Source organism: Taudactylus pleione, unplaced genomic scaffold (assembly GCF_031769625.1).
Source record: "Taudactylus pleione unplaced genomic scaffold, aTauple2 ptg000105l, whole genome shotgun sequence".
NCBI lineage: Eukaryota > Metazoa > Chordata > Amphibia > Anura > Myobatrachidae > Taudactylus > Taudactylus pleione.
The window spans coordinates 6,002,176-6,020,211 of NW_028284507.1; the positions used below are offsets into that span (position 1 = coordinate 6,002,176).

The following is an 18,036-nucleotide window of genomic DNA, read 5'->3' on the forward strand; positions in this document are numbered from 1 at the left end:
GCGTCTACAAGGGATGGCGTGGACTGGAGTGGTGCCCAGCGGCAGTCATGAAGAAAGGCAAGTACTGCACAGACAGGTGAGTGTCCGGCCTGTTCTATACTGGGAGGGGGCACAGCATAAGGGGCATTACTGGGGGCACAACATAAGGGGCATTACTGGGGCTCTGAATAAGGGGCACTACTAAGGACATTACAGGGGGTTCTGCATAAAGGGGCATTACTGGGGGCTCTGCATAAAGGGGCATTACTGGGGGCTCTGCATAAAGGGGCATTACCTCGGGCTCTGCGTAAGGGGCATTACTGGGGGCACAACATGAGGGGCATTACTGGGGCACTACATAATGGCCACAATTTCAGGGGGCATTGCAAAAGGGGCTCTAACACAGGGTGGAATTGCATAAGGGGTGCTACTATAGGGGGCACTGCATTGGTTTTTATTAGGGATGTGCAGGCTCGGATAGGTTCGAGTTTGCACGCCGAGTTCGGATTTTTCCCTCCAAAAAAACGGAACTCAGAAAGAGGCTAAACGTCATCTTGCATGGACAAACATCATCATTCCTGGACTTTATCCTAACCTAACCCTCCCCCCCCGCGCTTACCTTCGATCGGGATGCCAAGCGTCGGGCTCCCAGCGTAAGTAAAATGACAGGCGTCGGGATTTCGACACCTTTCATTAGACCCTTGCCGGGATTAGACAGTCGGGATGCCGGCGGTCGTCATTTAGACCGTCGTCATCCCAACTGCATACCATCTTTATACATCAATAACAAAATAAGAAACATTGTAGGAATTCTAACACTACACTGGCAGTTTGGTACTTGAATCTCACAGTACTTCACCTACATTGTCAATGGTAACATGCAACTCTGCATATTATGTCTGCTAATTTGTTACAGTAACACATAAGATGATATCGCCTTGCAGTACCCATACAAGGACTAATACACTTATTTAATAATACCTGATGACCACAGTATTTGTACTTTTTACTAAGAAAAACAGGCATTACTCACTGTACACATACTGCAATTATAGATCTTTTAAAAGTGTACCTACTACTGGAGAGCAATACTGTACAGTCAGGTGCATAAATATTGGGACAGTGACAGAATTTTCATATTTTGGCCTCTATTCACCACCACAATGGCTTTGAAATGAAACAAACAAGATGTGCTTTAACTGCAGACTTTCAGATTTAATTTGAGGGTAATTACATCCAAATCAGGTGAACGGTGTAGGAATTACAACGATTTCTATATGTGCCTCCCACTTTTTAAGGGGCCAAAAGTAATAGGACAAACTAAACAATCCTAAATCCAACTTTCACTTTTTAATACTTTGTTGCAAATCCTTTGCAGGCAATTACAGCCTGAAGTCTGGAACGCATAGACATCACCAGATGCTGGGTTTCATCCCTGGTGATGCTCTGCCAGGCCTCTACTGCAAATGTCTTCAGTTCCTGCTTGTTCTTGGGGCATTTTCCCTTCAGTTTTGTCTTCATCGAGTGAAATGCATGCTCAATTGGATTCAGGTCAGGGGATTGACTTGGCCATTGCATAACATTCCACTTTTTAGCCTTAAAAAACTCTTTGGTTGCTTCTGCAGTATGCCTCGGGTCATTGTCCATCTGCACTGTGAAGCGCCGTCCAATGAGTTCTGAAGCATTTGACTGAATATGAGCATATAATATTGCCCGAAACACTTCAGAATTCATTCTGCTGCTTTTGTCAGCGGTCACATCATCAATAAATACAAGGGAACCAGTTCCATTGGCAGCCATACATGCCCACGCCATGACACTACCACCGCCATGCTTCACTGATGAGGTGGTATGTTTTGGATCATGAGCAGTTCCTTTCCTTCTCCATACTCTTCTCTTCCCATCAGTCTGATACAAGTTGATCTTTGTCTCATCTGTCCATAGGATGTTGTTCCAGAACTGTAATGGCTTTTTTAGATGTTGTTTGGCAAACTCTAATCTGGTCTTCCTGTTTTTGTGGCTCACCAATGGTTTACATCTTGTGGTGAACGCTCTATATTCATTCTTGTGAAGTCTTCTCTTGATTGTTGACTTTGACACATATACACCTACCTCCTGGAGAGTGTTCTTGATTTGGCCCTGTTGTGAAGGGTTTTTCTTCACCAGGGAAATAATTCTTCTGTCATCCACCACAGTTGTTTTCCGTGGTCTTCCGGGTCTTTTGGTGTTGCTGAGCTCTCCGATGCGTTTTCTTTTTAAGAATGTTCCAAACAGTTGATTTGGCCACACCTAATGTTTTTGCTATCTCTCTGATGGGTTTGTTTTGATTTTTCATCCTAATGATGGCTTGCTTCACTGATAGTGGCAGCTCTTTGGATCTCATATTGAGAGTCGACAGCAACTGATTCCAAATGCAAATGTCACACCTAGAATCAACTCCAGACCTTTTACCTGCTTAATTGATAATGAAATAACGACGGGAATAGCACACACCTGTCCATGAAATAGCTTTTGAGTTGATAGTCCCATTACTTTTGGCCCCTTAAAAAGTGGGGGGCCCATATAGAAACCGTTGTAATTCCTACACCGTTCATCTGATTTGGATGTAATTACCCTCAAATTAAATCTGAAAGTCTGCAGTTAAAGCACATCTTGTTTGTTTAATTTCAAAGCCATTGTGGTGGTGAATAGAGGCCAAAATATGAAAATTATGTCAATGTCCCAATATTTATGCACCTGACTGTATATGAAGCCACTTTCAGCCCGTAAAGAAGGCTGTCACTTTGGACATCAGTTCACGGATCCACTTCCTCTGGGTGAGAATAGGTAAGTCACAGAGGCTCCAGGTATGTATACTTACACTGTTTTAATAAACTATGTTACTACAGTATTTGAAATTAGGCAGCGGGAGTTACTACTTACAGCATAGCGATGCCCCAGTGTTTTCCTGCTCTCTCCCCAGCAGCCTGGAAACCAGATAGGCCAATGAGAGATACAGTGGGAGTGATCGTCAGTGGGCCTATATAGCTCAGCAAAGCTCCAGGAAGACCAAGGAAGCCGATAACCACTTCGATAAGCGAGGACATGATAATGGCTCCTTGTATCTATTTAAAAATTGAAGAGGGATGGAAAAAAACAAAAACAGAACACTATTACCGACATTGACCAATAATTATCTAAAGGGGCACATACATCTGCATCACAATTCCCCGTGTCCCCAACACTGATCCTATGTGCCGATCAAAACCGCAGATTGGCAGGCATCAATGATCAGTGATCTGTTGGGAATCTGGAAAATTATGCATAATAAAAATCCCTGATTTTCCGATTCTGATCATTTTGTGGTCGGGATAGACAAATAAGGAAAATTCAACATGTTATATTCCCCTGATGCCCCGACACTGGTGTCTGGCGATCGGGGAATTGCAACAATCCATTGCTGATGTATGGGGGCTATTAGAAAACCTCAACTCTCACAATACTTTAGCTGTGTATAGGCATATATATGTTGCAGATGCTAGCCATCTACTCTCAGCCTTACATGGCCGGTCTCCGCTAACAACTAAGTTAGTAGGTCAAGTACTGTACCTCCCGTATCCTCGGGTACCATATGTGTTCCGTGTGAAGTAGCTCAGTTCCATTAGCAAGAGACAAATCTGCAAAAGAAACGAAACACCAGGTGACCCAATCGCCAGATCTGTTAAATTTCTGAGAGACCTAGATTGTTTAATTGCCCATGGTTTAATTACCCTGGTCAACAAAGTTAAAAGTTCCATTAAAGGTGGCTACACACTATAGTGATATATCTGCAGATGATGGTCGTTCATACACACAGAACAACCATCATCTGCATGCTGCGGCGGGTCGGGCCGGCCTGGGGGTGGGTTGCGGGCATGGCCTAATCTTGGAACTCGTGGCCATGCCCCCTTCGGGGAAAAACCCCAGAGAAAAACATTTGCATCACTGCGCTGCGCAGGGGGCGCTGTGTGCCCCTCAACCTGGCGCACAGCCAATGGGGGGCGCGATAAGCGTGATCGCTCCCCTTTTTGGCATAGGAGACTCTCCGGCGCCGCTTTAGCAGCTTCAGACAGTCTCCCAGTGCAGCCCAGCACTCAGCAGCGTTCACAGACATATCGTCTGTATACACTGGCCAACGGGGGCACGATATATTGGCCGATCAATTGATCGGCCAATATATCGGCCAGTGTGTACCCAGCTTGACACCAAATGCAGGTTCATAAACTATGAAAAGTTTATGACTCACAATCCAAGATACTACTAAACAGCAGGAATAGGTTCCCCATTATAAAGTCACAAAAATTAGATCCTTACTCATGTACTGGGATATTTTGGAAAGTCCATGTTTCTCCACTTCAAATCGTTAACTAATAATTCTTCTATAATTAACACTCCTCCAAGATTAACTACAATGAGGCAATAGATGCCCTCATTTATTTATTTATTGTATTTGGCAAGAAATTTGAGAAGCAATTATATGCCATGCCAACTTTATACCACATGTGTGTCCTGGTTAGTGGTTTTATAAATATGCTGAAGATGTTGTACAGATGGGTTCAGTGGCTGTCCTAACGTAGCGTACCAGACACGTTTCATGTGGAATAACTCACAGCGTCACATGATATAATTGTGGGTTATTCCAAAACAAAATGCGTTACCTATGCTACTATGGGACTACCACTGGACTTATCTGTAAAGGTGAGTACACACTAGACGATTTTTTTTTAACGATTTGCCCAATTCCGACGCATTGGAAAGACAAATTGTTCAAATCCTCAAGTGTGCATGCACTATGCACGCTCCCGTGGTGCTGCCCCTCACGTCTTCAGGCCGCCCAATGCAGCTCAATCTGACAATCTCGTTAACGATTTCCCACAAATCGCGCAGCGTGTACGCACTAAAGGACGACCAGGTGATATGTTAACATTATATAGTTAACGAGCTAACCACCAAATGATGCAAGATATATCTTTTGGTAGATTGCACAGTGTGTATGCACTAGATTGTTTGCCCAGAAGTTCAAAGGAAATCTGGACGACCATTGTGTCATTGGCAAGTCGTCTAGGGGTACACACCATTACAGCATATTTATATTGTTCATCAATAAGGCAACATAAAACCTAAAATAATTAATCTTATTCCTGTCTGTAACACATCACAGGTTTGTAAGTCATTTTTAAAAGCACAGATAACTGCTCAGGACTTATCAAAGACTACTGTAAATACTTCAATAAGGATTTAATTTGCACGATTATACAAATACACGGTCTATTATTTTTGGATTGTATGAAACCACTTCCTCATATGACAGATATATTGTTTTCCCCAAGGATAAAGATAACAAAAATTCCCTGTCATATGTCTAATCCACCAACAGGGGGAGTTGTGGTCAATAATGCAGTAAATTCATAATAAGGCATTATGAAAATAGGCACTGTGACCTATACATATTTGTGTCAGAGTGTTGTGTAGAACTATTAAATGTATTCAAGCGTTTTGATTTCACAATTCATACTAATTTGAGTGTGTGGGGAGCCTCGTGAGTGAGAATGAACACTGAACACTGTATATTTAATCACTTATAGGAATCATGTACATTTATGGGGAACATCAAACTATGTGATCATTTAAGAAACACAAAACTAAAAAGCCACAAAAAAGAAATAAAATCCTGCTGGAAATTTCCATTGAAGAGATTCCCATGAATTTCTCATCATACCACCTGGCCCTTAATCCATTTCCATGAACAAAATATCCCCCCTTTATCTTTCTCAAATGACACAGAAAGGATGATGGAATGTGACAGCAGATAAGAGCCAGATTAGCAGCGGGAACTGTACTTCATTACCTCTTAGTGTACATCCCACAGCAAAACTTACCACCAGCACTAATGTAACACAAGGGCAAGGCTCAACTCCATTAATATACCAACCTGGCTGGCTCACTGTCTACAGCTCTAGAGTAAACATACCAATTTATTTTCTCTAGAGGGTAAACATGTTCATCAGATTTTCTTTAGCCACCCTTATGGGTTTCAAGTTGCACAGTATTTGTGATACAGATTACTGAGCCGTGAAAAAAAAAAAATATAATCCTTAGATTTCAATAGAACAGTGACACCCAATCCCAAAGTCATAATAGCAAAGATCTTGTGAACTTTGGCATTACCTAGAAGCATTACAAGTCTATGGCGTTTACAAAACAACTTCGCCCCCAGCCTTCAGCACCTACTGCAATGAGGCAAGTCCACAAAGCCAGTCAGAATCCTGTACCCACCATCTTATAGATGGCATCTTATTTCTTGAGAACCTGACCTCCTAGGCTCGCTCTCTTGTTTCCCTAAATCTGGTTTATAGTAAGATTTTAACGACATTCCTTTCTCCATCTGGTTAAAACCCAAAGGCTCCAGTGTCAGAGATTATCTGCATTCTTCTGTTCACAAAGGTGCCTCCACTCCCTGGGGAGAAATGGATTAACTGGCTACCAAACAAGGGAAATAATCCCATAGGTGTCTCACGCAGAGTCCTACCCGTCAAGCTGGGTGCCCGTCCACACAAACAATAGGTGGCAGGAGGGTCTCTGGGGTGACATGGATCTGCAACCTCACCTGGCTTTAAATCGGTTAGGTATTTACCTGTAGTATTACATTTCCACTTCTCAAGGGATAGGATGGCACGAGCTGGAGCAAGGAATGCAAACGCACTTGCTTGGAACAAGGGTAACCTGGAGCAAAAGCAGATGAGGGGTGAGGAAAGGTCATTCATCTTGCTCAATGTAATATTAACATTATTCTTAAACTAACGTAAAAGATAAAAAATGTGCGACTTCGTTCTTATGGGATAATTGCCGCTACTGACCAATATAAAGTGATTACTTCACTCCAAGAAGTCCAGAACTTTAAGGTGATTGGTAATACTATCTTCCTAAATAAGACTTATGATATATTGTGTCATGTGTGTTTTTATCTACCTTTATTTAGTAACTATAAGTAATGTATTGTGTAGTTTATAGTGTATTATAAACAATATATTGGTCTAGAATTTTAATTTACAATTTTGTAATGATGTTAAAAGTGTACCAAGTTTGTGTTAAGATTTTCTAAAGACATAACATATTGTTATTATATTGATATTCGGGATCCTGAGTTATTGTATTCTATCTCAATGGGTGCTGGAGTAATTCCAGGCTTCCCCTTTTCATATAAGTGTGGACAGGATGGAGGTGACCACAGATCCGCCAATCTGGTACAAAATCTTGCCCTAGTCACATCATACCTACTTGCTGGTTCTATAAATATTATTGGGTCAATCCAATTACGTGCAAGTTTACAAGTGCAAGTTTGTTGCATGAAACTCCCGAGGTACGCTCAAATACACCCGAGGTACACACAAATAAAATTAGAAATGCCAGCTTGCACTGCTCTGGCGGATTTCTATAGCATGCAACCGGGAATAAGGGCATGAAAAAGTGGGGAAACCGTCTTGCACCCCAAAAAAGTGACAATTCCATTAGCAGAATCATACAGAAGGAATTGGTATGAAATACCGTCGGCCGCATGGCCAGCGGTTCAATTCCCGTCAGCGGCAGCCTGACAGAAGCAGAGTGCGACGCAGCGGAAGCCCGACAGTGCTGGAAATCCCGATCGTGGATAGGCAAGTATCCACTAACCATAGCCAAAATCACTCCTGGGCTTGCGGCAGCGAGAACCTACCGCAGGGTCTCCGTCGCAAGCCTGATGGTCGCGATGGTCAAGACCATCGCGACCATCATCATGGACGCTCGCATATGCTGTGGGTGGTCACCCACAGCTATGCGAGCGGACAGGAGGCCGCTCCATTTTGATGGAGGAGGGCACTGATTCAGAGCGAGCGCTCTGGTCAGAGCGTTCGGCTCTGAATCAGGCCCTGTGTCCTGACATTTTTACCTTATAATAAAGATTTTCGCACAAGCCAACTCCCACCTAAGTGGTTTGACCCCTATATGTGAGGTTGGGAATTTATAAATATAGAATGATGTACTTAATTCATTGTACTTAATCAGCTGTGTTGGGGAACTTGAAGACAACAGCCCATCATTCCTGGCAGCTTATTATGTTGAACCTATTCATGAATGTCTAACTTGTAGAAAGCTACATGTAAAATTATATTTGCACAAAAAGATAAAAACATAATCCCAAATCAAACGCATAGCTACATAACATTCTTTATAAATTAACATGAATGTAAACAAATTATGTTAAAAGCCTCACCTGCACCCGAATGTTGTCTGAAGTAGAGTTGTGATTCCTACACAGAAGAAAATGGTCCCAATCAGCTGACTAGTTGCCCACTGGTCAAAGCCAACGCACATGGCTTCTGCAAGCAGGAACGGGACGGCCACTGTACCACTGAAGCAGGTCAGGTAATGCTGTGCAAGACAATGGGGACAACAGAAGTAATTAGGTAGCACAGATTATCTTAGATCATTATAATGGTACTTAATAACAAAGATAATAAAAAAAATATATATATATTTTATTTTTTAATGACATGTATTATCTTTGTACATATAGCATCACAGAACAAAAGAGTTTGCTTCAAGAATTTCTTCTTATACCCCTTTTACACCAAAATCCCAGGTCCGACCCTGGAATTTGAACACTTGTCAATCCCGGGTCGAACTCGGCTTCAGACTCCGTTTACACTGCAACTTGACCCGGGTTATTCCCGGGTTTGCCCCGTTCACACTGAACCCGGGTAATCCCTGCTTTTCTCTATAGAAGTCATTAAAAATGGTCTGTTTTAAGGTCTGACAAAGATGGTCACAAAAGGCAACAAAAGAGAGGAGTGGGGACTGATTACAGCATTGCTACAGGTTGCTGTTCTGGCTGTGGCAGGCCTTGTATCAGCCTGCATTTGTGGCTGCTGGTCAGGTTGTGGTGCAGGCTGCAGTTCTGGCTGTGGCAGGCTGCATTTGTGGCTGCTGGTCAGGCTGCTGTGGTGCAGGAGGAAGTTAGGCAGGCAAGCGATGGCTCCATGTGCATCTCTGCCAGTGCCCCAGAAGCTCCAATCAGCATCATTCAGAGCTAGCCGGGTCAAATAAGCAGGGTAGCACCCGTTCACACTGCCGCATGATACGGGAACAACCCGTGTTCAACCCTGCTCTCAACCAGAGTAAGATTCCCAGGTAAATCAACCCAGGAAATTTTTCTGGGAGCCGTTCACACAGATCATCGACCCGGGTCGACCCGGCAATAACCCGGGTTATTCGGTTGGTGTAAAAGGAGTATAAGATATAGAATAGAGGCCACCACCGGGGTAACCAAAGGATTAGACCCTTACTCTTGTGAAATGTATGAATACTGAAAAGATTGTCTGCAACATCTCAATGTGACTACCCTTTATAAATGTATAGGCTCTTGTGTGTGGTAAAAGAATGAGTTTTAGGATCATGACCCCTAATCTTGCAGCACCATGTTGTAGCCCTGTGGTACGACTCTGGATCTGCAGCATCAGTCACAGGACATGTAGGCCGGGCCAGTAAGCCCAGCAGGATATACAGGAAAGGAAAGCACAATTTAACAAGTGCTTGCAGGCATGGAAAAGGACAATGTCCATACAAAGATAACGGCACATTATTCGCCACCCACGCCACGTACAGAAGAGACTGGAGGTCAGTGACCGCTTATCAGGTGACCAGTCAGTACGGACAAAAACAAGAAAAAAAAAATAAAGGTCACTGCAATGTGGTCAAATTACCCAATGCTGAATTCTTCCCATGATGCACAGCCAGAAGGAGCATACACTGACCATCTTATTGGCTACACGTATTATTCCCAGAGTCCTGCCCATTGACCGATATACAGTCATTTTCTTTATACTAGGACTTATTATCACAAGTCCAAACCCCATGATGCATTTTGTATATCTCCTAATTTCCACCAGTAATATTATTTGATAAATATTCCCTTGAGCCCCCGCTGTGATAGCTTTGCACTCGATCTTTGACAAAAAGATTTAAAGGATAAAGGGCCTGATTCAGAGCCGCTCGTAAGCGGGCGCTCGTTCGCTCCGAGCGATGTTCGCACATCTGCGCATGCGTACGGGTCGTAATGCGCATGCGCCAACCAGTCAGTGCGGTCGGAAATTGTGTGTTCGCAAAATTGCGAGTGCCCGCTAATTTGAGTTACAGGATGAGGCGTTTGTGTGTGGTAACAGGGGAAGGTGCTTGAAAATGGGGAGTGGAGATCCGAACGCAGGCGTGCCAAACGGTCAAAATGGGCGTTTTAAGGGTGTGCATAATTAACAAAGCAGCATCATCGACCACGTCACTTGGTTGTTTCTTAGCCTGAACTGTTCGCATGATCCAACCACAAGCACTGCGAGCAGTTCAGACGCCTTTCGATGTACTCAATTAATCTAATAAATAGCGGAGATGACGTATGATGCGAGCGGCCAGGGGGCGTCTTTACAAAATAGCGAGCGCATGTTTCGTTTGCTCAGACATAGAGGCGTCAACAGACCGCAAAGAGCTCAAATTAAATAGCCGGCCCCTTTTTCTGAACGAGCGAGCGCAAATAGCGTCCGGCTCTGAATCAGGCCCAAAGTTTGCTGATGAGACCTTGAATTACCACATTCCTTTAGTGTACATTTTGGACGGGTGCATTCTGCCTTTTACTGCTCTCTATGTCCTCCCCCTGTTTTTTCCCCCTTTGTGTGTTCCTGGTATGTCTGTTTTTTCCTATTTCAATGTGTTTATGATTTTTTTTTGTGTTTTATTTTTTGCAATCTATCTGGTATCCATAACTCTGACGATGTTCCTGTTTTTCTTGTATGTGCTATGTAATTTTATTGAACGACATTGTTACGCAAGCATTTTTTTTAATTCTTGTATTGTTATTGCATATGTACACTGGAATAATATCATTTGAAAATAAAATAAAGAATTTATAAAGAAAAAGATTAAAAGGTGCTTATGTTGGAATAATAGCACTGCACGGTGCATATGAATAATTATAAGATTTACACTTTTCACGCAGTGGGGCTGACCAAGCGCAGCAAGCTTCAGGATCTGTGGGTGAAGTATTACAGAGGATGCGGATGTAACAATGTAACTGTGCCATTCTGAGGGAAGTAAACACTGATTATGTTGTTTGGATGTACAGCGGATAACAGCAAAGCACAAATGCCACCTCCTATGTACGAAAGGTCATCCAACTCTCCTTTGTCAACAGTATTGTATCTCACAGCAGGAAAAATAGACCTCAAATATAATCTGCTCTATGACTCAATTTTAAAATGAAAACTTAGCATTCTTATGGAGCATACACACGGTCAGATTTGTCAGACTTGTCAGATTTGTCAGATGAACGACTGAACGATTGAACGATTTGAACGATTTGAACGATTTCACCAAAGTTTTGAACGATTTGAACGATTGAACGATTTTTGACTGCATTAAAATGAATGGAATCGTCCAAGTCTGACTGCAAACCCATCAGATGTCAGATATCGTTATCTGACAAACGGGAACGCGCATCGTTGATCGTCCATCGTTCAGGCATGTCAGATATGAACGATTTTCCTTCAGATATGAACGACTGAACGATTTTTAAATCGTTATCGTTCATATCTGAAGGAAAAATCTGATCGTGTGTATGCACCATTAGGGCTCGTTTACACTTTAACCTGGTCTTGAGAACATTCACCATAGACAAATGGCTTCCAAATGGTTCAAACAGGGAGGCGGTTATAGGGAACAGTCATGCTAATATCATCTTACAACCATCCTCCATCTCCATGCATGGTATACATAGCTCGAACCGACTGTCTGCTACCCTAAGCTACTCAGCAATAAAATAAACCCACAACGCCCCTGGCAGTCACATTAGCCTCTCCACTGCACCATCCACCTCCTGCAGGCACCATTTCCTCTGCCCATACCTCTAGCTCCATCCTACCAGCTCACAGACCCAGCCAGCTAATGAAATGAGGCACAGAGGCTTTTGGCTAACGCAACACTTGCACCCCACACAATACTTACACACTATGCTGCCACCAACAGTGGCGGATTTTACCTAGCGTTCTAGTCGCGCACCCATGAATGCGATCGCCGGGTTCTCGCTAGTGCAGGCAGGACAGGAACAGCAGGAAGCAGGAGACCGGGCCCTGCATGAGGAGCAGCTGGCTATGTAGTGGCTTCCTATTGGGAGCTCTGCCTGATAAACTTACACAGTGCTGACAGTCTCAGTGGGAATTCCTTCCCCTGGGACTGCCAGTCCAGAGTGCGATTAACAGACACAACTTCCACCAGGAAGCCCACACTGTGCTGCGTCTCCGGCCATAATGTGCTTAAGCAGCCCTACCAGCTTTCACTGCGCATGCGCACAAAGTCGTCAGTTACTCAGTGGTTCAGCTGATGATTAAGGAGATTGAACTAAGTATTGATTATATATCAATTGTACAGTTATAAATACATAATTGTTTTTAATAATGATGGCTTAGTGTTCTTCTTATTATTATTGAAGAACACTAAGCCTCGGATCTTGTGCCGGCAAGCGGGTCTCATCATCCGCGGTGCCATCTTGCGAGTGATATTCGAGAAGATGGCACATGTGCACAAGAGAGCAAAGGCTTTGGCACAGTGTCAGTGTCTTTGCTTTCACTGTACAGCGCCATCTTCCCGAATGCTTCCACTGTACAGCGCCATCTTCCCGAATGCTTCCACTGTGCAGCGCCATCTTCCCGAATGCTTCCACTGTGCAGCGCCATCTTCCCGAATGCTTCCACTGCACAGCGCCAGCTTCCCGAATGCTGCCACTGTACAGCGCCATCTTCCCGAATGCTGCCACTGTACAGCGCCACCTTCCCGAATGCTGCCACTGTACAGCGCCATCTTCCCGAATGCTGCCACTGTACTTAACCACCTTCCCGAATATCACCACATAGCGACTAAGACGTGCATTCAAACAGAAAAGTGAAAAAGACGTACAGCACAGTCACATAGGACCTGTCGCGCCAAGAAGTCTAATTGGAGCGATTGCAGTAATAGTGTATGAGGACACATCTGTAAAAAAGACACTATCCTCAAAGAAATTCCACAATCTTATCACACTAGTCTCAGACTATTACCACTCAATTAACCTGAACTGTCCCTCTGTGCTCACTGCAGGGACTCATCTACACACATAACCCTACCTAATATGAATCCCCTCATAAGTATCGCCAGAAATAGAGATTTACATGCATATAATATTGTAATTTCTACTTAATACGTGGCAATCTATGCATCAACATTCCTCAGCCAAACAATGTTAAAGACAACCTTGCTGATATACAGCATCTGCAACTGTCAAATCATTTGTAATGCAACGCTTTACAATTCTATCTGTAGAATGTAACTTATTTATCTTTCTTGTATTAGATTTATGTGCCAAGGACATTCTCTCAAATAAATGCAGTCTGGATGTAATGATTTTAACGATATATTAAATGCACTTATAATAAAGATTATACAGTGTATGGAATCCCTTCCCTTATCCATACAGTTCCAATAAAAAACAAATACCATGGTTGGACGTCAGTGAAGATGTCATAGGCACCCCCTTATATAAAGGGAGATGAAAGCTTTATAAATCTCCCCCAGTGTACTGAGAGGAGCTCTGCTAACCAACTTCCTGAGGAAGAGAAGGGTATTTTTATTTTTAAACACGTTTCTGTAGATTTAAGTCATGGTGCTCTAAATGCAAGAGGAAAAAAAAGCCAAATCCAGATTTCTGCTCTTTGTCCCAAGCACTGAGGGCCTCATTCAGAGCCGGACGCAATTAGCGCTCGCTAGTTCAGAAAAAGGGGGTGGCTATTCAAATGATCCGTTCGCTCCTTGCGGTCTGTTGCCGCCTCCATGTCTGAACGAGCGATCAAAACATGCGTTTGTTTATTTAATAAAAACGCCCCCTGGCCGCTCGCATCATACGTCATGTCCGCTATTTAATAGATTAATCGAGTACATCGAACAGCGTATGAACTGCTCGCTATTCTTGTGGTTGGTTTTTCCTACCACTATATTGCGAGCAGTTCTGACTATAAAACAACCAAGTGACGTGGTCAATGACGCTACTGTTTTAATTATGCACACCCATAAAACGCCCGCTTTGACCTTTAAGCACGCCTGCGTTCTGATCTCCACTCCCCGTTTTCAAGCACCTTCCCCTGTTACCACCCACATACGCCTCATTCTGTTACTCAAAATAGCAGGCCTTTGCTATATAGCGAACAAACGATTTTCGGCCGCACTGACTGGTTCGCACATGCGTACTAAAAACCGTACGCATGCACCGATGTGCGAACATCGCTCGGAACGAGCGTACTGCCGCTTACGAGCGGCTCTGAATCAGCCCCTGAGTGTAACAGATCCCATACTTGTCTGCATAAATAACATACAATGCAAATCTTCCCTAGGTCCTAAAAAGTTCCTACTAGCTGCCAAATTTGGTTCCATACCTGTAACCCCAGGAAGATGCAGAGATACCAGGGAGGCACATCTTCCACAGTATAAATCATGTCCATTCGATGCTGGTCTATACTTCCAGTGCTGTCCAGTGTCTCTGCCAAGGAGCTCTGCATAAGAATGAAGGAAAGATGTATCAGATCTTTGCACAGCACTAGTGCTACAGCCATCTACAGGAGCTTCATGGGTTTTCATATAGTGTTGGGATATTAAAAAAACACTTTTTTTTTTAGGAGTACCTGCTGATATCTTGAGGTTGTCACCTACTGCATATGAGATATAGACTAGCTCACAACTGTGGGAGTGCATGTCACGTGAGTGGACAATAAACGAGTTGTAATTAGGGTGAAGGCCTATTGCACAACATTCTCCTATGTTGGAGCACAGAGAAAGTGGGACAACTACGTAGCACAGAGGTTCCCAAACTCAATTCTCAAGGCACCCTAACAGTCCAGGTTTTAAGGATATCCATGTTGAGCAAAGGTGACTTAATTAGTACCCAGATACGTATTTATAATGGGTGCAGGGTGTGTGGGGCACACGGGCCCCTGGGACCAGGGGGGGGCCCGCACAACACACTCTGTACCAATAAAACTTACCTCTCCGGAGTCCCACGTCGACTCCGGTGCCTACAGGGAAAATGCCCGCCGCAGCCATTTTCGCGGGTGACCTGTACATGCACTATAGACTCTGGGCACAATCTAGTGCCCAGAGTCTGTAAGTGCAGCGCTGGCTGCGCACCGCTCAGTGCGCAGCCGGCCGCCGGACGGAGAGGAGGGGGCCCGTGTCGGAGACTTCACACGTGCCCCCTCCTCTCTAGAAACGCCCGTTAGTACCTCAGTCAATTTGATTTAAACACCTGTGCTCAACCATGGATATCTCTTAAACCTGAACTGTGCCTTGAGAACCACGTTTGGGAACCTCTGATCTAGCAGTTCCTGTTTTTGCATTCAACCTGCCATGTTTTTCTGTCATTTTAAAGCAGAGAAAACCTGTGTATACTGTACAAAGCCCTTTGTACCTAGCTAATTATCTCACATTCTCATTTTAAAATAATGATTATCTTTTATTTATAAAAGGTGCCATAAGGAATTTGTAGCACCATAAAATGGGTTAGAACATACAACTAAGCTACATATATATATATATATATATATATATAGAATGTTACAGACAAATTACAAAATTTCAACCTGTAAATTAAACAATTACACAGGGAAACAAAGAAAAACAGAACTGCTCACAAGAGCTTACATTAAAGATGGGATGTGTGAGGACACAATGGACGGTTACGAATGGGAGTTGTAAGCTAGTATAAAAAAATTATGAGTTTTAGGGCACATTGAAAAGCTAGTGTGCAAGGCTATTAGGGCATCGGAGGCCATAAAAGAAAATAGGAGCAATCCTGAAGAAGGAAGCAGGTAGAGGAGATCAGGGAGGAGGTAACCCACACTTCAGTTTGTCCCCAAGACAACACACAGTACAATAACATATTGCAGTCTAGTGACAAATTGTGGCAAGTAATTCTGGTAATAACAACAACAACTAAATATTGTTATAGAGCCTACATCAAGCAACCATTCCGACCAGATTATTATCGAGCCTACATCAAGCAACCATTCCGACCAGATTATTATTGAGCTTACATCAAGCAACCATTCCGACCAGTTTATTATTGAGCCTACATCAAGCAACCATTCCGACCAGATTATTATCGAGCCTACATCAAGCAACCATTCGGACCAGATTATTATTGAGCTAAAATCAAGCAACCATTCCGACCAGATTATTATTGAGTTTACATCAAGCAACCATTCCGACCAGATTATTATTGAGCTTACATCAAGCAACCATTCCGACCAGTTTATTATCGAGCCTACATCAAGCAACCATTCCGACCAGATTATTATTGAGTTTACATCAAGCAACCATTCCGACCAGATTAAGACGATCTGTTCTGATAACTTGATTTCCAGACTGTTTATGGACACAACCAGTTCATGGTGAATAGAACCGATAGAAGTTAGAGTGCAAAAACTCGTAATCATGCTTTTATTTCTTTCCACAAACTAAACAAATAATAAGGGTTGGTTACCGTCTAAAGGCAAAAAACACAGAAGTAATTTAAAAGGTGATCCCTGTAGTATCTATATCTATATATATATATATATATATATATATATATATATATATATATATAGTGGAAATCATTGCAGGCTTTTAAATCAGCTTTGTCTGGCTCATATAAGAGTTATTTTAGTCATTTTCACAATTTCCGTTTCTTTTAAATTTTTAAATACAATTGTTAATTAATTGTGTACAATATGTTAAATACCCTATATACAAACAAATACAAAATCAAACCTCCCAATTTCACAGTTTGCCTAATTAGACTATATGCACAAGATGGCGTCGTGATTACGCATCCCTAGTGTCCAACATTTTCTACGTGTTGACCGCCCTCTGTCCTGTACACCATGGCAGCACCTGTTCTCTGCTGCACTGCACAGAACAGGATGTAGTTCCCGAGCTTCCAAACCAATCAGGTGAAAGAAGTCCCGAACCGAGGGATAAAGCCCCGGCACTGGGTCTGTCTGGCCTCAGTTGGGACAGATGGGAAGTATGCAAGGGGCAGCAGAGACAGTGTAATGGTTAGCGTTACTGCCTCACAGCACTGAGGTCATGGGTTCGATTTCCACTACGGCCCTACCTGTATGGAGTTTGTATATTCTCCTTGTGCTTGCGTGGGTTTCATCCGGGTACTCCGGTTTTCTCCCACACTCCAAAAATATACTGGTAGGTTAATTGGCTCCCAACAAAATTGACCATAGTATGTATGTGTGTGAGCATGTGATAGGTAATATAGATTGTAAGCTCCACTGGGGCAGGGACAGATGTGAATGGTAAGATATTCTCTGTAAAGTGCTGCGGAATATGTGTGCGCTATATACATAACTGGTAATAAATAAAAAGTAAGTTGTTAATATAATGAGAGTTAGGTTATGCTGCTATCACTCTAGTCTAGTGTGTTACATTATGTGCTGCAGCTGGTCTCTGAAGGTGCTCAGGAAGCCAGGGAAATACTCTATGTACCACTTACACTTCAAGCACAAGCTGAATAACACATCTGAACATTATTTGTATTTATTAAACATAAATGTTTGTACAAACTAAAAAGTATATATGTATACTTATTATCTGGGTTTATTGCGGAAGCTGCTCCGTTGAGGTAGAACCTCCCGCCTCCCCCACATCGGATTATTCCAAGTTTATAGAGTTTGAACAGAGATCTGAGGACTATTTAAATAAGGATTACCCATAGTTATTTTAGCTATCATGCCTGTCTCATTAATGCAAAAACAAGGTTTGGATATGAGCCCGCTTGACAGTGACCTTAAACTTTGCAATCTGGTCAAAGACCGTGCAGCCTAAAACAATGCTTGTTCCTGCCAAATTGACCACACTAGCGTCAGATCTCAAATGTGCACTAAATCCGGAATTATGTGGATCAGGTGGATTCAGAAATAGCATGAAAATTTAATCTCTAAAGAATTT

The 18,036-nt window shown here is 42.9% G+C and overlaps 1 protein-coding gene across 3 annotated transcripts in view; it reads right to left on the bottom strand.

Moving 5' to 3' along the window:
• The window catches only part of SLC23A2 (solute carrier family 23 member 2), a 153,058-nt gene that overhangs the window by 36,498 nt on the left and 98,524 nt on the right, over nt 1-18,036 (bottom strand). For all 3 annotated transcript variants that reach the window (XM_088470804.1, XM_088470805.1, XM_088470807.1), the window contains 5 exons: nt 14,475-14,591; nt 8,246-8,403; nt 6,632-6,720; nt 3,568-3,635; nt 2,902-3,083 (listed from right to left, as the gene is read on the bottom strand). In XM_088470804.1, coding sequence (XP_088326930.1) covers nt 2,902-3,083; nt 3,568-3,635; nt 6,632-6,720; nt 8,246-8,403; nt 14,475-14,591 — 614 coding nt within the window. The remainder of the gene's footprint in view (nt 1-2,901; nt 3,084-3,567; nt 3,636-6,631; nt 6,721-8,245; nt 8,404-14,474; nt 14,592-18,036) is intronic.